The 19,825-nt window shown below is 42.9% G+C and overlaps 1 protein-coding gene across 6 annotated transcripts in view; it reads right to left on the bottom strand.

Moving 5' to 3' along the window:
- Nucleotides 1–19,825, bottom strand: part of LOC112266563 (zinc finger E-box-binding homeobox 2) — an 81,648-nt gene that overhangs the window by 55,015 nt on the left and 6,808 nt on the right. For 3 of the 6 annotated variants that reach the window (XM_024444139.2, XM_024444141.2, XM_024444136.2), the window contains exon 3: nt 4,393–4,398. The exons of the other annotated variants lie outside the window; for them this stretch is intronic. In XM_024444139.2, the coding sequence (XP_024299907.2) occupies nt 4,393–4,398 (6 nt within the window). The remainder of the gene's footprint in view (nt 1–4,392; nt 4,399–19,825) is intronic. 6 annotated transcript variants of the gene reach the window in all.

Raw genomic sequence — 19,825 nt, forward strand, 5'->3', positions numbered from 1 at the left:
TCAATTTTTTTATTTTTTTATTTTATTTTAAAGCGTACAAATATTGTCCAAGCAAAAGGTTTGCTTTAAACCTGAGGCCCCGTATGGTCTTACCGTAGATAGGTTCAACCTGCAAGGTTTCAACCTGACCTGACTGTTGTGGATCTGTAAGTAAAGCGCTCTTAAATTAGACATGACTCTATCTAATTGTTGAATGTCATGTGGTCCAAGCCACAGTGTAAATCCTACCCCAGTCTAGACAGAATTCTTGACAGTCCTACACTAATGTCTGCCGCAGTCAGAAGGGGTAAATGCAGAATGGCAAGGTAATTTGACATAAGGCACTTCTCCCAGCAAGCAATATAATGTGGCAGCAGAAGCAGCTTTTTAAAGAAATCAATTAAGTTTTAAAACGGTGTTCCCTGGCTGGCCAGGGTGAGGAGGGTTATTATTCTGGAGGATTGAAGGGGGTGGGAGGGGGCTGGTGGGTGGTTGGGTGGATTCTCTGGAGGCAGAGCAGACCTCTGTCTTTCAGTGGCAGTGGTCTCCCAGCCCTCACCCTTCTCCTCACACAGCACCAAGGTTTATTTCCTGCTCACACTGTGGCCTTAAACTGCTACCTTCTCGTTATAAATCTTCTCAGGTTTCACCTCCAAGTGTCTGTGCTCCTGATCTCTGACTGGGGTTCTTAGCAGCTATGTATGACTCCGCGCCTGGAGGGCACTGATGAACGGAAGCCTTCTGCCCTTGCTCTGTCATACCCTGTTTAAGATGAGCTATCACTTTTCGAAGGGCTGCTGCGATTGGTTCGGAGGGGGGCTTTGTGATTGGGGTGCAGGGGTAGAGGGGGAAACAGGGAAAATCTGGACTTCTGGCTTCTGACTCTGGGGAGGGTAAATGAGATAAGTGGATTCATAACAGTTGGGTTCTGTTGGACTTTTTTTTATAAAACCCTCCGTCTTCGCTACATATGTGGTTAAACTAACTACTGTTGGATTTCAATTGGTTACTACATGTAGCCTTCCCTATCAAAGAGATAGACAGCTCACCAGGAAAAAGGGCTTGGTTCTTACAAACACCTTAGCAGGCAATCCCATTGTCTCAAAGTTTTCCCTGTTTGATGTACTCATAAACAGGAGTCTTCTTTTCAAAGAGAGTCTACTGCTTCAGTGAGCGTAGACAAGGTGTGTTGTACTCAGCAAAATAGCCATTGCTTCTTGAGCCTCTCAACCCCTTTTCTGCCCCCCCTCCCCCCTCCCAGTGCTTGCTAAGCTACATGGATACACATCAAAAGGGGACCAAAGGGGACCAGGCTAAACACATAACTCTTATTTATGACGTTCAATTCAGACTCAGCAATTCCGCAATTCATTTTCATGATCAATTACAAAACCTGAAGGCATCTGTAATGCATTTTGTATGACATCACACACACACACACATACACACACCTACACTGACGAGCTGTTCATAGTGTTTGCCTAGTGCTCCTGCAGGAATACATTCAACTGGCTAATTTTCTTTTATGACATTTGTTTTGTGTTTTCTCCAGAGAGCTTGAGAGACACCTAGATGTTTGGTAATTACTGCAGGATTTCTGTTTGCTTGAGACTGGTGAGTTTTGAGAGAGTGCTCAGGAAGTAGTCCAACTATTTTGGAATGAGAACAAGGTGAAAGCAAGGAAAGTGTAACGGTTTTCTTTAGGTGAAGTAGAGGCGGACCAAAATGCAGCGTGGTTGTTATTCATTGTACTTTAATAAAGAAACTGTACACGAATAAACTAACAAAACAACAAACGTGCAAAAACCTAAACCAGTCCTATCTGGTGCAAAACACAGAGACAGGAACAATCACCCACCAACACACAGTGAAACCCAGGCTACCTAAATATGGTTCCCAATCAGAGACAATGACTAACACCTGCCTCTGATTGAGAAGCATATCAGGCCAGACATAGAAATAGACAAACAAGACATCCAACATAGAATGCCCACTCAGATCACACCCTGACCAACCAAAACATAGAAACATACAAAGCAAACTATGGTCAGGGTGTGACAGAAAGGAAGACAGCGTGTAAGAGAGCCAGGTACCAAACTCCTAAGACTTGATCTTCTACATTAAGAACATACTTGTAATGTAAATATATATATTGGCTAATGTCAGCATTATTCAGTGCTTTATTTGAGATATTCAAATAAGCAAAACTTCCCTGCTTATGTGTTTCTCAACATTACTTCTCATAACATGTTAGATTTTATGAATCATTACTTGGTTGTCTAGGGAATATTCTGCAGTCAGAAAAGCGGGTCTGAACAGCTTCTTTCTCATGGACAGGAAAATTCATTTCAATATATTTATCTCCATGAATACATTTTTGTCGTGGAAAAATAATACAAAATCACAGAAGTGTGTTGGGGGATGAATAACCCAGATGCATGATGGTAGTTGGAAGCGCCACAAAACATTAGAAAGGGAAATTGCACTCAGCAGGAAGAGAAATCGTTGTGTTACCCCAGGTGAAAAATATTGTTGCTTTGCTTAAAAGTGCATGCAAGGCAAAGGCAAGCAACATTATTAGAATGTTTAAATATTAATTATTCTGCTGGGTAGTAAAGATGATCGAGTCACAGTGTCAACTACTTTATTTTCCTTCCAGAAGCCAGAGGAACTCTTTTCTGTGAAACGTGATCCTGTGTTATTTCACCATCTTGGCAAACAAACAAATGTTTTTAAGGTTTTGCGGTTTTACTGTTTTTACAGATTTCGAGTTCTTCTAGGACTAATGGTGTTTGCTTTTAATTTCCTCATTTTTATATATCTATAAATGTCTCAATGCTTTTAGCAGGACTACTGCATAATGTATATGGGATAATGTGTGCAATCTTATATTTGGTACAGCGGCTTCAGTACTTCTTTCAGGTGTTTCGGACAAACGACTCTACACGGAATCCGACATCTTAATTTAAAAGAATTTGGAAGGCAAATTAGAATTGATCTCAGTTGTCAATACTTACAGGTACCAGTCAATACCTAAGTCGGATACATTCATATCCCCTTACAACCTAGTTACAAAATGACTTTAGAGGAATTCATATGAATAGTGTCACTCCTTTTTCCTTTTCTAAGGATGCTTATTCAAATGGCTTTCTGCTATCTTTTTGTCCGAAAGGCAATACAAATAGACGCCGATACATAAGGTTTGCCCAACAAAGTCCTGTATTATTTCTGAGGATCTTTTCTAGCTCTCAGGTAAATCAGAGAAAGCTGCTAGTTTCCCCGCTGTATGTCAGAGAGAGAGAGATCCAAAGCCGCTGGCTTAAAGATAGGTATTGAGACTGTAAGATCTAAAAACACTTTGGGAGCCTTCAGAGTGAAATGGATAAAGATACAGAGGGCTGAGGGCAGAGACTAGAGAGAGAGAGAGAGAGGGGGACTAGAGAGAGAGAGAGAGAGGGGGTGGGGGGAGTGGTGGAGGGGAGCTAGAGAAAGAAGAGGCCCCGGCTTCAGCTCTCTGAGACTCCTCGCTCCTTGCTGTCACTCATGGCTGTCCTGCCAGTATTCCCCACCTGAGACGGATTGCGATGCATGTTCGAGTCACTCATGCACAAGAAGCAATACACAAGTTTGGTGTAAAGCCACTTTAAAAGCTCATCAGGCGCATACTTTGCTTGTAGGAAATACCTTATTCATGACGGAGGGAGCCGTAGCCTAGGTAATTACTTGAATCAAGGTGGCCTCGGAAATGTTTAAATCTACAAGGACGTGCAGGAGCATGAATAATGCAAAATAATTTGCATCTAAATTTTTTAAGTGTGCTTTATTCAAAAACTAAAATGCGGCTTTGATTAAAGTTTGATGAGTGGAAGCTGAGAGCTCTGTGCATGCTGGGAAAAGCTCCTTATTTGTAGAAATGATTTAGAATGGTGATAAAGGGGCAAGGAGAGGAGAGGAAGAAATGGGGGAGAGAATAAGGCCAGAAGAAGAAACTGCCAATAAATAATCATTAAGGTAGAAGAGCATTAGTGCGTCAGCGAGGGTGTATTGTATAGAGAGAGGGATATTGTAATACGCTGCCTTGTAAGAACAGTTCTTCAGATAAGATGTTTCTAACCACATACAGTACACACAACCACACAAAGGAGAATACAGCATATAGCTGTGTAATGCTCTTCCACACAATCATTCATTTTTCTTAAAGATGGGCATTGTGAGAGATATTTGTTTTCTATGTGGATGCACGTCACGTTCAAATATCTAGGGGTGTATATTTTCTCTGAAATTATGTATCTTAAAAAAAAAAAATCATGCACACTTTCATGGCATGAAATGAAGTTCACAAAAGTGGACAGTTTACCTTCTGTTTGTTTCACAAAGTACAGTTACAACGTAAACCATTTTCACAGTGCTTACCTGCTTCTTGACGAACGCACCCCACAGCAAATTGGACAGCAAAGAGAAAAAAAGAAGAAAAAAACATTGATTAATTTAGTGTCATAGGTCATGTTATTGAGACAGAAATTAGCAGAACTCTTTCCTTTAGAAATAAGGGAAAAAATGATGCTACACAACATTGTACTGACTATTGTGCTACAGAAAGGCACACGACAAGAGACAGTCATTGTAGGTTATGTAGTAAGGTCATGATAGGCGATGATACCATACAGGTCTAAACAGACATTGTACATTTAGCTAATTCTTGACAATGACCTCTTAGCTTTGTCAAATGAGCATGGCACTTGGAAGAGCAAGTGAGAGTAATTGTTGATATTATTCCTTAATAGTAAGTGTGAGTTTTTGTTGTTGTTGTTGTTGTCATAGACACTATTTGATGTAATATAGTCAGTCATCTGTTTTGCTATAGATTGATTTAATGGGTAAATGCAGAAAATACCATCTCTTCATAACTCCCTCTGGCCCACAGCACATATATATACTGTCAGTAACATGTTAATTACTGCTATCTGGTACTCCTGTTTAATTTGCATTTAACCTTAACCTAGTCCCTGTTTACAGCCTAGTGTTCACATTTCACAGTCTCTCATTTCTTCCAAATGTCCTCAATCTGGCTTGGCAGTCACTATTGGATATACTGAGACAGAAAAGGAGATCAAGGACTTATTTCTGATCTTAGGTCCGAGTGTGATTCTTATACTAAATATCATCTGAAAAGAAACAGCCTAAACCCGAGGCAATATTCTCCCCTCTGTCCATCCACAGGCCCACCCAACCAACACACACACACACAAATCAGCACACAACACACACACACACACACACACACACACACAAAATCAGCACACAACACACACACACACACACACAACACACACACACACAAATCAGCACCCCCCTTTTGTTAAACAAACCATATATCACCAACTTTTTTTCCCTTCCTGCTTGCAATGCGTTGGCCAGCCGGACTAAAGAAGGGGGACTATTTTTAACGTGGGCAGTCTAGAAACAAAGGCCTCTCCTGAGGCAGACCCCCTGCCTAGTGGGTCACCTAGGTCTCTGCGACACTGCTTCTTTTCCCACGCTAACCCCAGGGCTCATTTGCATCGCGCTGGCTGTTGGGGCGATTATGTTCAGGTGAGCTGGTTTGTATGGGGCCGGGGCCATAAGATATGACAGGCAGAGGGGCTTGGGGGGACTGGAGGCCTGCCGCCTACCCCTGATCCTGTCCTTAATTGCGACTGACTGGCACCAGACACAATCACCCTCTTGATTCAGCAAATTGTCCTCAGAGTAGCTTGTGGTGACCCCGACCTGCGCAAATCATCGCACAGCAGCTGGCCGAGGTAAACAAGGAGCAATCTCACTTCCCCAAGGACAAAAGAGAGGGCTTATATGTTATATATTGTTTAAATATTCGATCAGTTACAGGTCCTCCTTTAAGTAAGGACAGTTCTTGAGCATAGCACCAAAAGATCACAGCTCAGTGAATCCAACTGCATTTGCAATATTGCAATATAGTGACGCCGATGCCTATACAAATATACAAATGTCCTCATTAGTTGAAAGCCAAACCCAATCTAATGCAACTACATTTGAGATGTTACATACTAGATGTGACAAGGGTAAAGGTCCTAAAGTAGCCAGTGTGTGTGTGTATAGTGTACGTGTATTTCTCAAATATAATTGTCAGCATCTGGGCCTGTCCCTCCCAGTCTCTCAGAGTGCCAACAACATCAGACAGGACAGGGTTCTGTGTTCGCAGAGGAGTGTAATTATCATGTTTCCGAAAGGGAGGATGGAGGATGTAATCTCAGGCCTCTGATTAAAAGGGGAAAGAATAGAAGGGAGCAAGTGAAGGCTCTCTTACAAGTGTGTTTACAGGGAGACACACCTTCCACAACCACAACACTTCCACTGACCACTGACCCAGGAGATTACGCTTACCAAGACGGAAGGTCAGTTAGTATTTAACCAGAGGTGGAAGTTGGACTCACACTGTGAATAAATATGGCATCCAACTGATAATAGGTTACAAATACAAGGTACCTACAATGGGGCACTTCAATGGGATTCTTTGAAATATGATGCTGTGGTATCTGTTGTATTGGCAATGCTAAATCTATGATACCCGCAGTAGTTACCTTGTATTATCAGGAGAACAAGGAATGTAAAAGGGAGTGCAGCTTTGCTTCCAACGAGATGGGGAGAGGAGTAAAGAAAAAACTGGACATTTGCCCCTGCAAGGTCTTCAATCTGTCAGTGTGTCAAGCTATCTTCGTTTCCCTCTCCTCCCAGAGAACTGACCATCTGAACCTCGCCCAGAGGAACCGCTGCAACACATTTCAGATGCAACATCTGTGACAGAATTCGTTTTTTACTTTTTATTTTTAGACACCCTTTATTCACTCCAGTCCAAGACAAAATAAATCAGCGTGAAGAATCGAGAACACTGCACTTGTCCCCAGAACATCGGCCTATCAGTCATGCCGTTTTATCAACGGTAGATTTGGAACTAAGTTGAATTTCAAGACGTTATACCATCCCTACCCACTTTCGAACAACTGGTATTCTCCCCCCCGCAAGTATATCATTTTCTACCGTTTTGTCAGTTTCGTGTCCTTTTCCATAGATTAACCTGCGATTGTGATCTGTTTTCACTCTCCCAGAGACGTTGGCATTGTGGGGAATGTGATGTTTATCTCTGGAAGACGTGCGAACACAGAGCACGACCAACAATGAGATGGGAAATACAAAAAAAGCCAAAGTGTAAGAAATGACAGATAACATCCCATGAGTTGTTGGGGGACGTTCCTCTTCCTCACTTTCTTTCTTTTTTTGTGTACAGCTTTTCTCGTTTCACTTTGCTTCCGCTTCTATAGTGACACGTATGCTGCCTCTCTGGCTGGATGAAAAGAGAAAACAACAACAAAAGCAGCCCATTTAACCCGTGTGCATTACCACGGCTACATCACATGATAACTCTACAGACAGAAGGTTGACTGGATGAAAGCTGAAACCTCAGAGCCAAATCATCCATTTTAGTAGCATGGATGATCAAATAGCACTAATAAAGATCCGTAATGATGAAACCGAAGAGAACGTTTCTTGGAGGCCTCATTTGGTAAATAAATGAGCTGAAAGAACTGTGGCAAAAGTAAAAAATTGTCTTTCAAGCTCTTCTAAACACGCCTGGGCTGAGTTACGCATCACCGAGGCTATAATCTTCACTCAATCTCAGAAAATTACCCCCATCCTCCTTCTTCCTCCTCCTTCCACCCAAAAAAACCTTATCAGCAGATACTCCCCTTCACTTTATTCCATTTATGAATTACAAGAAAGATGCTATTATATATTATTAATTTTGGTGCTGTTCTTTGGCTCTGGCTTCGTTCGGCGGTGAGCTGCGGATGTCGGAGCGGTGTAATTATGTTCTAGCCGGGCAGCCATCCGTTTCCTTTCAAAAATTTACAGGATTCTTAATCACGTTGCTCATTTGGGTGCACAGTAGCGAGGATGGCGCAACACAAACAGGGCACGTCTGTTTACACAGAAACACCTGCTTAGCATTGATAGCAGATGTCAGCCAGTGAACAGAACAAAAAAGGAGGAAAATGGAATTAAAAAGGCAAGCATCACCAACTTCTTATTATTTACTTTACTGCGAAAATGAACTACTATAATGGTGGATAGAGAGAGAGGAGAGAGAGGAGAGAGAGGAGGGAGCGCATTACAAACGCCAAGAAAACTAGGGCTCATAATTATGCCTATTTTTTTATTATTTTTTCTCTCTAGTTTATTTTCTATATTTTTCCTCTGGTTTTCTCCCACCTGCATGGAATGAGAGGAGGCAAGCCAGCATCCTAGACATGATGAGATTTTGGAGCCCGCTTTTCTCCACTCATTTCCGGTTAAGAAAACATCTATGGCCTTATATTTCTCTCCGTTTGCATCAGTCTTTACTGCAGTATTCATTTGCATTTTAGCGGGTTGGGTAATTAAATCTCTCCTATCTGGGATGCTGTTTGTTCATTTGTATTTAAATAAAATGTGAATATTTTTGTGATGAAAATGCAGAATGCTGTTAATCGACTTTCCTCACCTTATAAATGGATGACTATGGTCGAGCAAGCTTTGAAAATACTTTATTGTGCTTGCCAGTCTCACTAAATGGTTTCTTCTTAAGAACAATAGTCACAAGTCAACAACTGCATTGACAAACATATTTCACTGGATGAATGTGCTCGGCCAGGGATATTGGATCCCATGGTGACCTGGCTTCCCCCCACCCTATAGTAAAATATCAACAACAAAATGGCCACTGAGGACCTTTGTGACACACTGAGAGACACAGACACAAAGATACAAATAGCGGAGACACTGTGCCTTTAAAGCCCATCTGGCCTGGAGACGTAATAAAATTGACGTATTGATTCCTTTGAATTTACGAATGCCTGTTTCATAAACTCCATTTCCAAAGCCTAGCCCTCTTTAGAGCGCTGTCATTTCCCCCCCCAAATGGATCAATTATGTGCCCACGTAATCCCGTTACCTGTGAAATCCACGCATACTTCTCCCATTTGCGGCGGTTCCCAGGCGGACAGACTCACATTAAGCGCACATAAACAAACTAGAGGTTTTCCCTGATATTTAGGGATTGTTTTCTCACTGTATATTATTCACTGAAGAACAGTTACTCCCTCGGGGTTTAGGAGAATAGGAGAAAGAAGCTCTCTCCTTTTTCTCTTTACATATGAGTAAGGGAGGCATACCCACCTTAAACACATCCTATTCAACATCCCCTCCTCGCTTACCCTGCCTTGCTGCCCGCCATGAAAAAAACTGAACACAAATAATAATGTTTCATCTTTATCTGCTCACAACAAGTAAGTAATAATCTATTACACAGCAAATAATACATCCAATAAACTGATAGATTTTTTTCTCTCTCAATCACACCGTACAATTCCAATATGTGCCACTATACCCTCTAAACATTTAACATCTACCTTTTCATCACCTTGTTTTGAACATTGTATGAAAAAATGACGACACTGTATTCCTTTGCGTCCATTTTACAGGCGCCTTACACGAGGTGTCCCAGAGTGAAGTGATAGCTTATACGGTATCTCCAGAACTGCAACATGTTTATGGGGTTTCTTCCTTCTCTGTGTCACATTGAAAACAAAAAGGTGGGAAACATCCGAGGTTGTAAAACATTGGACCTACATTACCCGGTGTGTAGACGTAAATGTAATGTACTGTAGCAAGGCAAGGTAGCTAGGCATAATAGGATAGGCTAGGCCCACTCCCTCCCACCCCATTTCCAGCCACTACAAATCTGTTTTGCTATCTTACATTCTTGAAGTTAAAAAAAAAAAAAAACTGAAAAAAATCTGTCCTGGATCTTATTTGCCACACTCCAGAGGGCAACAAGCGGCTCAGTTACACTACACTTGCACTGAACAATCTGTCTGGTGAAGGTTCACAACATTCTGAAATACCTTGTCAGATACTGCCTGACCTGTTCAGCAGAGTGACTCTGAAAATAATCAAATAAAATATTAATGAAGGGATATTCTGTGAAGAAGAGAGGTAAGGAGGGAGAGGAGGGAGGTGGTGCAGCATATATGAAAGGAAGCACTTTCTGCCTTTCTACTCGGAAGCCCACTGCTCTCTCCTCACAATCAGCCATGCACACCCCCAGCCATTGTGTGCAAGGGGCTTTAAAGATAAATGGCTGCATGTTAACCACATTTGACATGCTGTACAGTAGCAGCCACCTTGGGTCTCAGGATGCAGCCAAACAAAAAAATACAACAAACAATCCCAGCAAGGATGTCAAACATGAGGAAAAGCACAACAATTTGTCACATATCTGTAAAAGTTGTGGCTCGCTCGCTGAGTGCACCGGAGGTTGGAAAAAGAAGGGAGGTGTGTGTGTGTGTGTGTGTGTGTGTGTGTGTGTGTGTGTGTGTGTGTGTGTGTGTGTGTGTGTGTGTGTGTGTGTGTGTGTGTGTGTGTGTGTGTGTGTGTGTGTGTGTGTGTGTGTGTGTGTGCGTGTGTGTGTGCTGTGAGGCCTAGAGATTGATGTGCTGGGGATCTAAAGGCACATACTTGAGTAAATGTTGCCACTATCCCAGACTGACAGACATGTGTCATATCACATAACCTCTTTGATAAAACACCACCATCAAAAAGTGATATTGTGGGGAACGTCATGTAACATTGTATAACCCTCTCATGCCAGTGCTGACATCACAAGGCCAGTCAAGTGATGAACACTTAGTTAATTAACAGACAACATATTCAGAAGTACAGGCCATTGGTAGCTAGCCTGTAGTCTGCTCCTTCTATGGATTTATCTGGAAAATCAGACTGAGGTCGTAACTGAGGCCAAGAACCTGACCACAGAGTTCTGAAACCAATCCGAGTGGTTCTGGAACCTGACCATTGAGTTCTGAAACCAATCCCGAGTGGTTCTGGAACCTGACCATAGAGTTCTGAAACCAATCCCGAGTGGTTCTGGAACCTGACCAAAGAGTTCCATCCCGATATGCAGTGCTGCTAAGAAACTGTTGGATGGAACCGGACAATGGAGAGAACTCATTGTTCTTAAAACTGGACAAGTCTTCCGTTATCCTAATGACAAACATTACCTTATTCCTTGGCCCTGCTTTTCTGATGGATTTACCTGGGAAATACACAGAAAAGGCCTTTCAAATGCCACATATTCCTGTCTCTGGTGTTTATTTTATCAGTAGCAGCTGAGAGGAATTGCTAAAGTGATGCTAACGAAGACTAAATTGCAAATAGGTTCAATGTTTTGCAAACAGTTTCACCTGCATGCTGGGAACAGGGAAGAGGAGGAGGATGGCAACCTCGGTTTGCACAGTCTTCGCAGTGCTGCTCCTTTTATAAATTACCTCATCAGTGACTGAAATTAACACCGATTCTTGCAGGCAATTTCTCAATTTCCATTGCTAATTACGTTTTTCTCTTTACTTTTAAATTCTGTACCACCTGTTTAGGGGGGGAAGACATCTTAGGCAACGCAGCCGCATTTAATCACAATTTTAATTAACCACGGTGTAGATGTAAAAAAGAAGCAATTATAATGCAGATGAATGATGATTTTCCCACATTAAATTGTTTTGTTTCTTCGTTGTGTTGATTGCATAAACACAGGCGGCGAACAATTTTTATCTACTGTAATTTTGTAATTGTTTTGCAACAAAAAATTATTTGGACAGACAGACTGAGTTCATCTGTTTACAGATTGTTTAATTTTGTTTAACCCTGTAATTGCTGCCAATACGTGTTTGGGTTAAAACGTCATTTTGACAAGCAGAAGCTAGGCAGCCCTGCTACTGATGTACTTAGACGGTATCAAGCCCAACACCTACTGTCTGTACACATTGTGGCATCTCTGTACACTCGTCCTCTCAAGAAAAAAGAAAAAAGACTAAACTTAACGACATCTTTACCTCCATTGACCTTATCCAACTATTTAACTAAATGAAAGTCACTCTCCCCCTCCCTCCCCTTTTACAATTGAGCAGACAGTTGCAAATGAAAGCACAGATGGGTACTACAAGAATGGACTCATAATCTTTACAGGCTCATGAAAATATCATTGGGTGTCTTAGAGGACTTTTACAGGCTGTGTTCTCAGGAACTCGCTTTTATATTAACGTCACAAGCACTGCCACAATAAAGTCTAAAAGACATCAACATTGCAAATCCCCTAAAATGGTGTTGTTTCTTTCGCTAAAAGCATTTGTTGGCTAACCAACTCAACTGATATAGAGATGCACCTATATGTGTTTGGCACAGAGGTGAATTAGATTGACCTGAGTCAGACACACACACTGTCACGGCTTGAAATGGTGGAACCAACCGACCCATTAGAGACCAGAGGACTGTTCGCATTACTGTCCGCATTTGATGGGGAGAGGAGATATCTGGCATGGCTGACGGCTTGGGGCCTACAGGCCTTTCACCCTGACCTGGCTAGCGTGGTCTGCTACCGGACGTCTTGTCCCCCTTCCCCTGTCTACCTTCCCCCACCTAGTTGCCTGCCTCCCCCTCCCCTTCACTAATCTCACTGCAAACAGCTTTCAGTTTGAGCAGAGACCATAAAGAGGAGAGAAGGGAGGGGAGGCATAGGAGTCCTGCAGCCACAGGCAGTGCAGTGAAGCTTCTCTATGAAAAAACTTCAGTATGAAATAGAGGGGGGCTCAACTACAGTATGTGTATGCAACTATAATTCGTTGCTTTTGTATGGGTTGTGAAAACTGGTTCGCGAGAGAGTTCGAGCACAGTGTGTAATTCCAAAAAACAACACTGAAATCCGTAATACTGGTCATGTAAATAACCCATATATACTATGCAGTAAACACAGAGCTTCTGAGCATACATCAACACTAAAAAATAGAATGTTTATGAGTCTCTGCTCTTCTGACTTTCCAAGAGCACCTCAAGAGATTCACAGCAACACTTGGTATATAATCATATCTTTGGAGAAAAGAGGCAACCCCTTTCTGAATATTAGTGGTGATGGCTAGGAGTAAACAGAGCATAAAATCCCGAGGAACTGTGACAAGGCCCGTATGCACGCAGACAATACCAGGCCAGCATCTCCATGCCTTTGTTCCCAGCTTAACAAAACTCTGCCGTCACACCACTTTGACTCAATGCTGCCTGTCGAACGGCCATCAACCCGTCAGGCCCTGGCTGTCACATGCAAAGCTCACAGAGAGAGAGAGAGAGAGAGAGAGAGAGAGAGAGAGAGAGAGAGAGAGAGAGAGAGAGAGAGAGAGAGAGAGAGAGAGGACTGAGAGACAGAGAGAGGAGAGAGAGAGACAGAGAGAGAGAGGACTGAGAGACAGAGAGAGGAGAGAGAGAGACAGAGAGACAGAGGACTGAGAGACAGAGAGGAGAGAGAGAGAGAGAGAGGAGGACTGAGAGACAGAGAGGAGAGAGAGAGAGAGGAGGACTGAGAGACAGAGAGAGGAGAGAGAGAGAGAGAGGAGGACTGAGAGACAGAGAGAGGAGAGAGAGGGCAAGAAAGAGAGATTGAAAAACAAAAGCTGTGAGAAAGTGTCATACTTCTCCAAGGCTCGAAGGCTGTGAAAGGGGCGAATACATTTTAAGCATGTGTACATGGGAAAGGTTTTGGTTTTTAAAAGAGAGAACATACAAGAAACAATGATAGTCACCTAGATCTTTGACTTCCACTTCAATAAGAATATATGTTTAAGAGGATTTCAACTCTTGCTCCTTAGGGGATTTGAAACATTTTACAGTCGAAATTTTCGCCCTGCTTCGTGATGTCGCAGAGACAGAATTGGAGCAGCGAAGAATCACTGAAAGTTTCATCAAACAAATCCTTATCTCGATTTCTCTAAGGGGTATAGAGGAGAGTAATTCAAGAAGATAACGGTACTGCTCGTCTGTGTCCTGCTACATCCCATTTCTATGTAACTCAGGCGATTCAAGGTGCTACGATTGCATTTGTTCTCTCTCTTTTTGTGTACGTGTATATTTGTGTGTGTGTGTGTGTGTGTGTGTGCGCGTGCACGTGTTTGAACATGCACGCGTGTCTGTGCATGCATGTGTGTGAGTGTACAACTTTGTCTGATGCACAGGGTAACTCTGAAAGCCTGACGCTCAATATCCACCACTGCACTCACTCACTGAGTGGTTTTTATCCTCAGCAATATCATCCATTGCACTAAACCAATTTTTCCAAGTCACTATTCCAGCCAAGCAACAAATGTTTGTCCTCATATCCACCCCCCTCCAAAAACCCAATAAAAGACCACACTAAAGATGGCCATTACCACAGAGATTTGGAAGCAGAGGAGAAAAAGGGAAGGAAAAGGTAGAGAAAAAAGGCCTACTCATCCCTTCATCCCTTCATCCGATCCTAACTTTGCGCCCATTACCCCTGTGACCTAGCTCGCTCAGGGCCCTTTTCTCTCGCTTCTCTCCTCCACCCTGGCCAAGCCAGGGAGAGATTTGTCTCACCCTCCCGCCCTGCCACTGTCAGTTCCCTGTCTCTTTCCCCGGCCCCTACCCTGGCTGTCAGGTTCTGGCCTGCCAATTTCAACTTGAAGCTTGACTGAGCTGATTTGATGCAAATACCTCAGGGGAGAATCCTGAAACTGATGAACAGTTTATGTCAAGTCGATTTTGCACCGTTGGGAAAAGGTAACCTCTGCGTCGGAGAGGAAGAAAAAAGACACAACAAGGTTAAAGAGAGAGAGAGAGAGAGAGAGTGGCTTTTGGTGCACATGTAATAGCGCCCGGCTCCGCGTCCCCCCCCCGCCGCCCCGTGTCCCCTTGCTGCCTCTTACCGCTCCTCAGAAATGGTAACTGTCAGTAGAAGTACTAATTGCAGATGTGCCAAGCTGCCATTATAATAAAATCAGAGGCCGTGTGGACATTAAAAATGGCTTCCTCATTTGCGAGACTGCTGAAAAGGTAGGCATAACTGAATATTTCATGACTTTAATTACTAAGGAATATTCCTTTCCGGCAGTATGGAACGAGTGTTGCTGTAACTAATTATGAAAAGTAATAACATTACTGATCCTGTGATTGCCAGTTTACAAGGTAGCCTACTCGGCATGTTGAGATACTATAATATCCCAGACCCATACAATATTAGAATACATACAGGGAAAATATCTCTCTCTCTCTCTACCTCTCTGTTTCTCACACTCACACTCTCTCTCCCTCAACCTCACCACCTCTACCACATGTCCCTGCCATTTGAATGACAACAGACAGAATATTGAGAGACTTTCTCCTCCTACACATTTTCTTAACAAAAGCCCTGATGCAACCAGGTACCTGGACCGTGAAGTGCAATTTGATTAATCCTTTAATTCGCAAGACTAAGTACCTGTGTGGCTCTAACCTAACTTCCGCGTTACCCAGCCATACATTTACATTACTTCATCATCCTGACTCCCTTTGATGTCAGCGGCTCAGTTCGATACGACTCTGCCCGTACATTATTCAACTATGCTGCTGCCAATGGCACATCCCAGGAGTAATGTACGACCACTGATATGGCCGTGGAGAGAAGGAAAGTACAAGGTCTGCTTTGATGGGCATGCTAATACTAATACCCCTAAGTAGTAAGAATAACAAAGTGATGGAGAATTTATCTCAGGAATGTTGGAACAAGACTTCTGGAGTGATAAGAGTGAATCTTCCTTTGGGTAGGAAAGCAGGGAGTAGCCAGTAATTACTGACGGCTGGGGTCGAGCCTGGACTTACAGAGGGTAAACAGTCAGTGATAGTGCGGGTAGAGGCTACGGTCGTCTAGGCACCGAGTCCGCCCAGGCCTTTTTTAGCCGCAACTAGTCCCAACCCCAGCCCCAACCCTAACCTTAGCCCTCCACCCCTACCCCATTCCCAGCGATATACCCGAGCCCTCAACCCGAGCCCTTTTCTCCTAACCCTGCCTCCAACCTATGGCTCTGGTCCTGTGTGTCAGAAAGGCTGAGGACAGGCCTGTCGGTGTGATTATCCTCCAGCTACCTGAGGAGGTGTTTGTTTGACATTGGTGTTTGACAGCGGCGGGGCGCAGGCCGTTCAGTGGGGGCTCCATCGCCAGTCAGAACCTATTAACACAAGAATTCACCTCAGAGTTTTTACAAGGCCAGACTGGTTCACACACTATCGTTACACGTGTCCTTACTACCGATGACATTTAAAGGGGGGAGGTGTGCGTTTTTTTTTTCTCTTCTTGGCTCACTTTTTTACCAAAGGTTAAATATATGTTTGAATAACAAGGGGAAATGTAATTTCATACAATTCCCTCTATTGCTGCAACGTTCAGTGAAGAGCTCATTTGATCAAACGATAAGATGAAAGCATTTAAAGTGACAAAAATGTAGTGCTACAAATGACTGAATCTGCACAGCAATCAACTGCAATTGCATAGAAATAACAGTGGCACGGTTACCTTCCATAATATTCCAAATGGACCCCGTATGTCCTTAATCAAGACAGACACAACCTTCTCCATTTCCAACCAGGCAAAGGTAGGAAAGGAGAACATCTCTCTCGGTGACTTGGCTTCTACATGATTCAAACAAATGAAAGGAAATGAGCTGGAATGAGGCAACATGTTCTATTAGGTGTTGTTAAGGGGAATCGTATAACAGTGTAAAATGCATTGAGTCATGTGTGTGAAAAAGTCCTACATTTCCAAATGTCATGATACCTTAATCTGACAATCTCTTATTGATTGTCCCATGTGTCCATGACCTTGCCAGAAGTGCTCTTCCACCCGACAATCAAACATACATCAAAGCGTGTGTGTGTGTGTGTGTGTGTGTGTGTGTGTGTGTGTGTGTGTGTGTGTGTGTGTGTGTGTGTGTGTGTGTGTGTGTGTGTGTGTGTGTGTGCACACGTGTGTACGCGCGGCTTGCATTGTGGTCAGACGTGGTGGGGAAAAAAACGAAATCTACCAACTTCAGAGGATCAAACAGGAAACTGAGGAACAGCTTTTAACATTGTTTTTCCCATAAAGGTGACAACTTTGAACATGCAGATAACGAACGGTGGACCGAGAAACATACACCACCAACCACATCAAAAGCCATCTGATCGGATAAAGAGCCTTTCATTTTCTAGTGTTGCTACCTTCCTTTTTTAGCTTTTTAGTAGAGCCCCCCATCCCCGACAGCAGTATGGAGCGCTATACTCTGAGTCATTATCATTAGCACACCAATATTTCTATAGGCCATAATACAGTCATTATTGAACTTGCGGAATACATGCTGTTTAGGCTATGGGGGGGTGTGGAGCAGCCACAAATGGCATGCATGTGGGCACTATACTTACTCACTCATGAGCAAAGTCCAGATGTATATTGTAAGAGGACAATCAGCAGGATGGGAGATTTCCATTGTGATTTCTATTGTATTTCTCTTGTTCTGAAGCACAGGACGGCGCATTAGCTAGAACTGCCGAGTTGCTATGTATTACGCTGACTGTGAGTCTCACGCAACACACCATAATGAAATGAGATGAGATTATGCGCACAGAACGCGGTGCCTTTAAACTTGCAATTTGTTTAATTAAGAAAAGCGAAAAATGCGAGTTCACACCTGCTATGCAACCTGTCGCGAGTCATATCCTGTGTACCTTGCAAATAGGAGAGTTGACACGTGGAACATTTTGAAAATCACACGCGAGCCATTGTAAACAACTAGATGTGTGCAAACAGCGGGATGGGGACCGAATGGATGGGCCAAATAAAGACTTCGCATTTTCACTTTGAGAAAATGTCAAATGAGGCATGATATTTTTCTAAAATGTATTTTTCTCACCCAATGCATAAAACATTGTGGGCTTAAGGATAAGGAAGTACACAGATAAATGAAAAGTCCAAATGCATGCAATTATTTGCCAGTCCACTGAAGTTTCAATTTCAGTGTTTGCATCACACACACACGGGGGGGGGAAGAGCCAAGGAATGAACGAAAGAAAGAAGGGAAAGACAATCGACTGAATATTTTCCAACTTCAGTTGTGTTTGAGTTCACATCACCTTACAGGGGAGTGGATATGAACTGTCAAGTCACAAGAGGACGGTGACAGAGACGGGGCTTAGAGGACGAGTCACGGCGGAATGACGCCGCAAACACCTCTAATTCTGTCACTTCTCCTCCATCATTCAATCTTTCACACCCGTGAGTCGCTAAAGTCCTCACACACACACACACACACACAACCTGAACTACGGACAACACACACACAACCAAATACAGCACCATATGATCCAGGGCAGGACAAAGAATTAGAGGTGGATGAAGTGAACCGGGTCTCAAAACAAGTCAAACTTAAGACTTAAGCCTCATCAAAACATGATCAAATGTCTATTCGCTTTAAGCATAATGAATATTGAGACATTAAATCAACATATTAAAGCCCAGGGGCTTGAGGACTGCCTTCTCATTGGCTAGGATTCATGCATTTTTCTTAGTCACTGGTGACGCAAGAAACTCAGCAGTACTACTTGCATTCTGTGGTCCTCAGCAGTGACATATGTAAGCAGCACAGAAGACATTGCCAGCAGAACAGCAACTAGAGCTGAAGCTATTGCAGAGGGAAGGAATTTCAGCTATAATCATGGGTTGGCTATTCTATAAAGCCAAGCGAGTCCCCTATCCAAGATCTCGCAGCTTTTCCGCACAAAAAATTACGGAGCAGAACATGGAACAGGCTGTTCTGACTCTTTTACTTCAGAAAACGTACTTAAGGAGAAGGCATCGGAAGGGAGAGAGGGAAGGTTTTCATCAGAGCTGAGAAAGTGGTCCATGCATGAGAAGAGCAGAAACCTGAACTGTCCAAGTAAAGAGTGAGTGTGTGTCCACAAAGAGTTAACTACTTCCCCTGGTATCGAAGCATGGGTTAATATCACGCCTGCCTAGTAAAGAATTATCCCTGCGCCTCTCGGAACAAAAGACTCCTTTTGCAAACAGACTCCTACTTTCCCCCAGTGTCCAAAGGTGTTTGCTGAAGTAAATCTGTCTAAATCCCGGTCAGCTTGGGAAGGGGGGAAGGTGTACTAATAACCCTTTTTTTTCTTAACAAAAAGTTCTGGTTGGAAAATAAAAAGAAAGAATACGGAATTCATATCACATGATGCATTTAAAGTTGTAGGCTGAAGCATCCCCCCTTTGAAAGCTTGGCAACGGATTTGCATACATGATTCTTTAGTCTGATTGAGAGAGAGAGAGAAGAAATAGATCTCACTATGCAATAAAGATATCTCGCCAACCAACTTAAGAGAAGAGTGGAGGCATGTGGTTAAACTTTGGTCCAGATTTCTAGGGGGGGGGGGCAAATCTAATCTTAAAGTAGAAAGAGTACTGAGCTATAGAGTAGAGAGAAACAAAAATGGCAACTCTGTTTGAACAGGTTTTTATTTTAATCTCATAACACAACGACTAAACTTTTCTCAGTAAACCCAGCATAGTGTATCAACTAGCATTATACTTTGAAAGATCACACTGCAACAAGAAATAGCCTCTCCTATTGACCTCTGACACACCTGCTCTTCAGGTGACATACAAAACACACATCCACAAGGAATCCCTACAATATCACGTGAGAATGCCATTTGACAAATAACAGTGGACATAAGCACTGCTTTGCTCTCCAATTCTTATTTCAAAATGGACAAAAATGAAACACCCCCAAAAAGTAATTGTGTCTAAACACACCTGCGCCGAGCTAGTACAGACCTCTTAAGTTAGAATCTGATCCGTCTCAGACACGTTTTCATTTTTTTTTCCTTTAAGTGTGAGAGTGAGTGTCCATGAATAGTACAGGCATGCCATCTCGTAACACTATCTGACCGT

The sequence above is a fragment of the Oncorhynchus tshawytscha genome, linkage group LG14, assembly GCF_018296145.1.
Source record: "Oncorhynchus tshawytscha isolate Ot180627B linkage group LG14, Otsh_v2.0, whole genome shotgun sequence".
In the NCBI taxonomy this organism is placed as follows: Eukaryota; Metazoa; Chordata; class Actinopteri; order Salmoniformes; family Salmonidae; genus Oncorhynchus; species Oncorhynchus tshawytscha.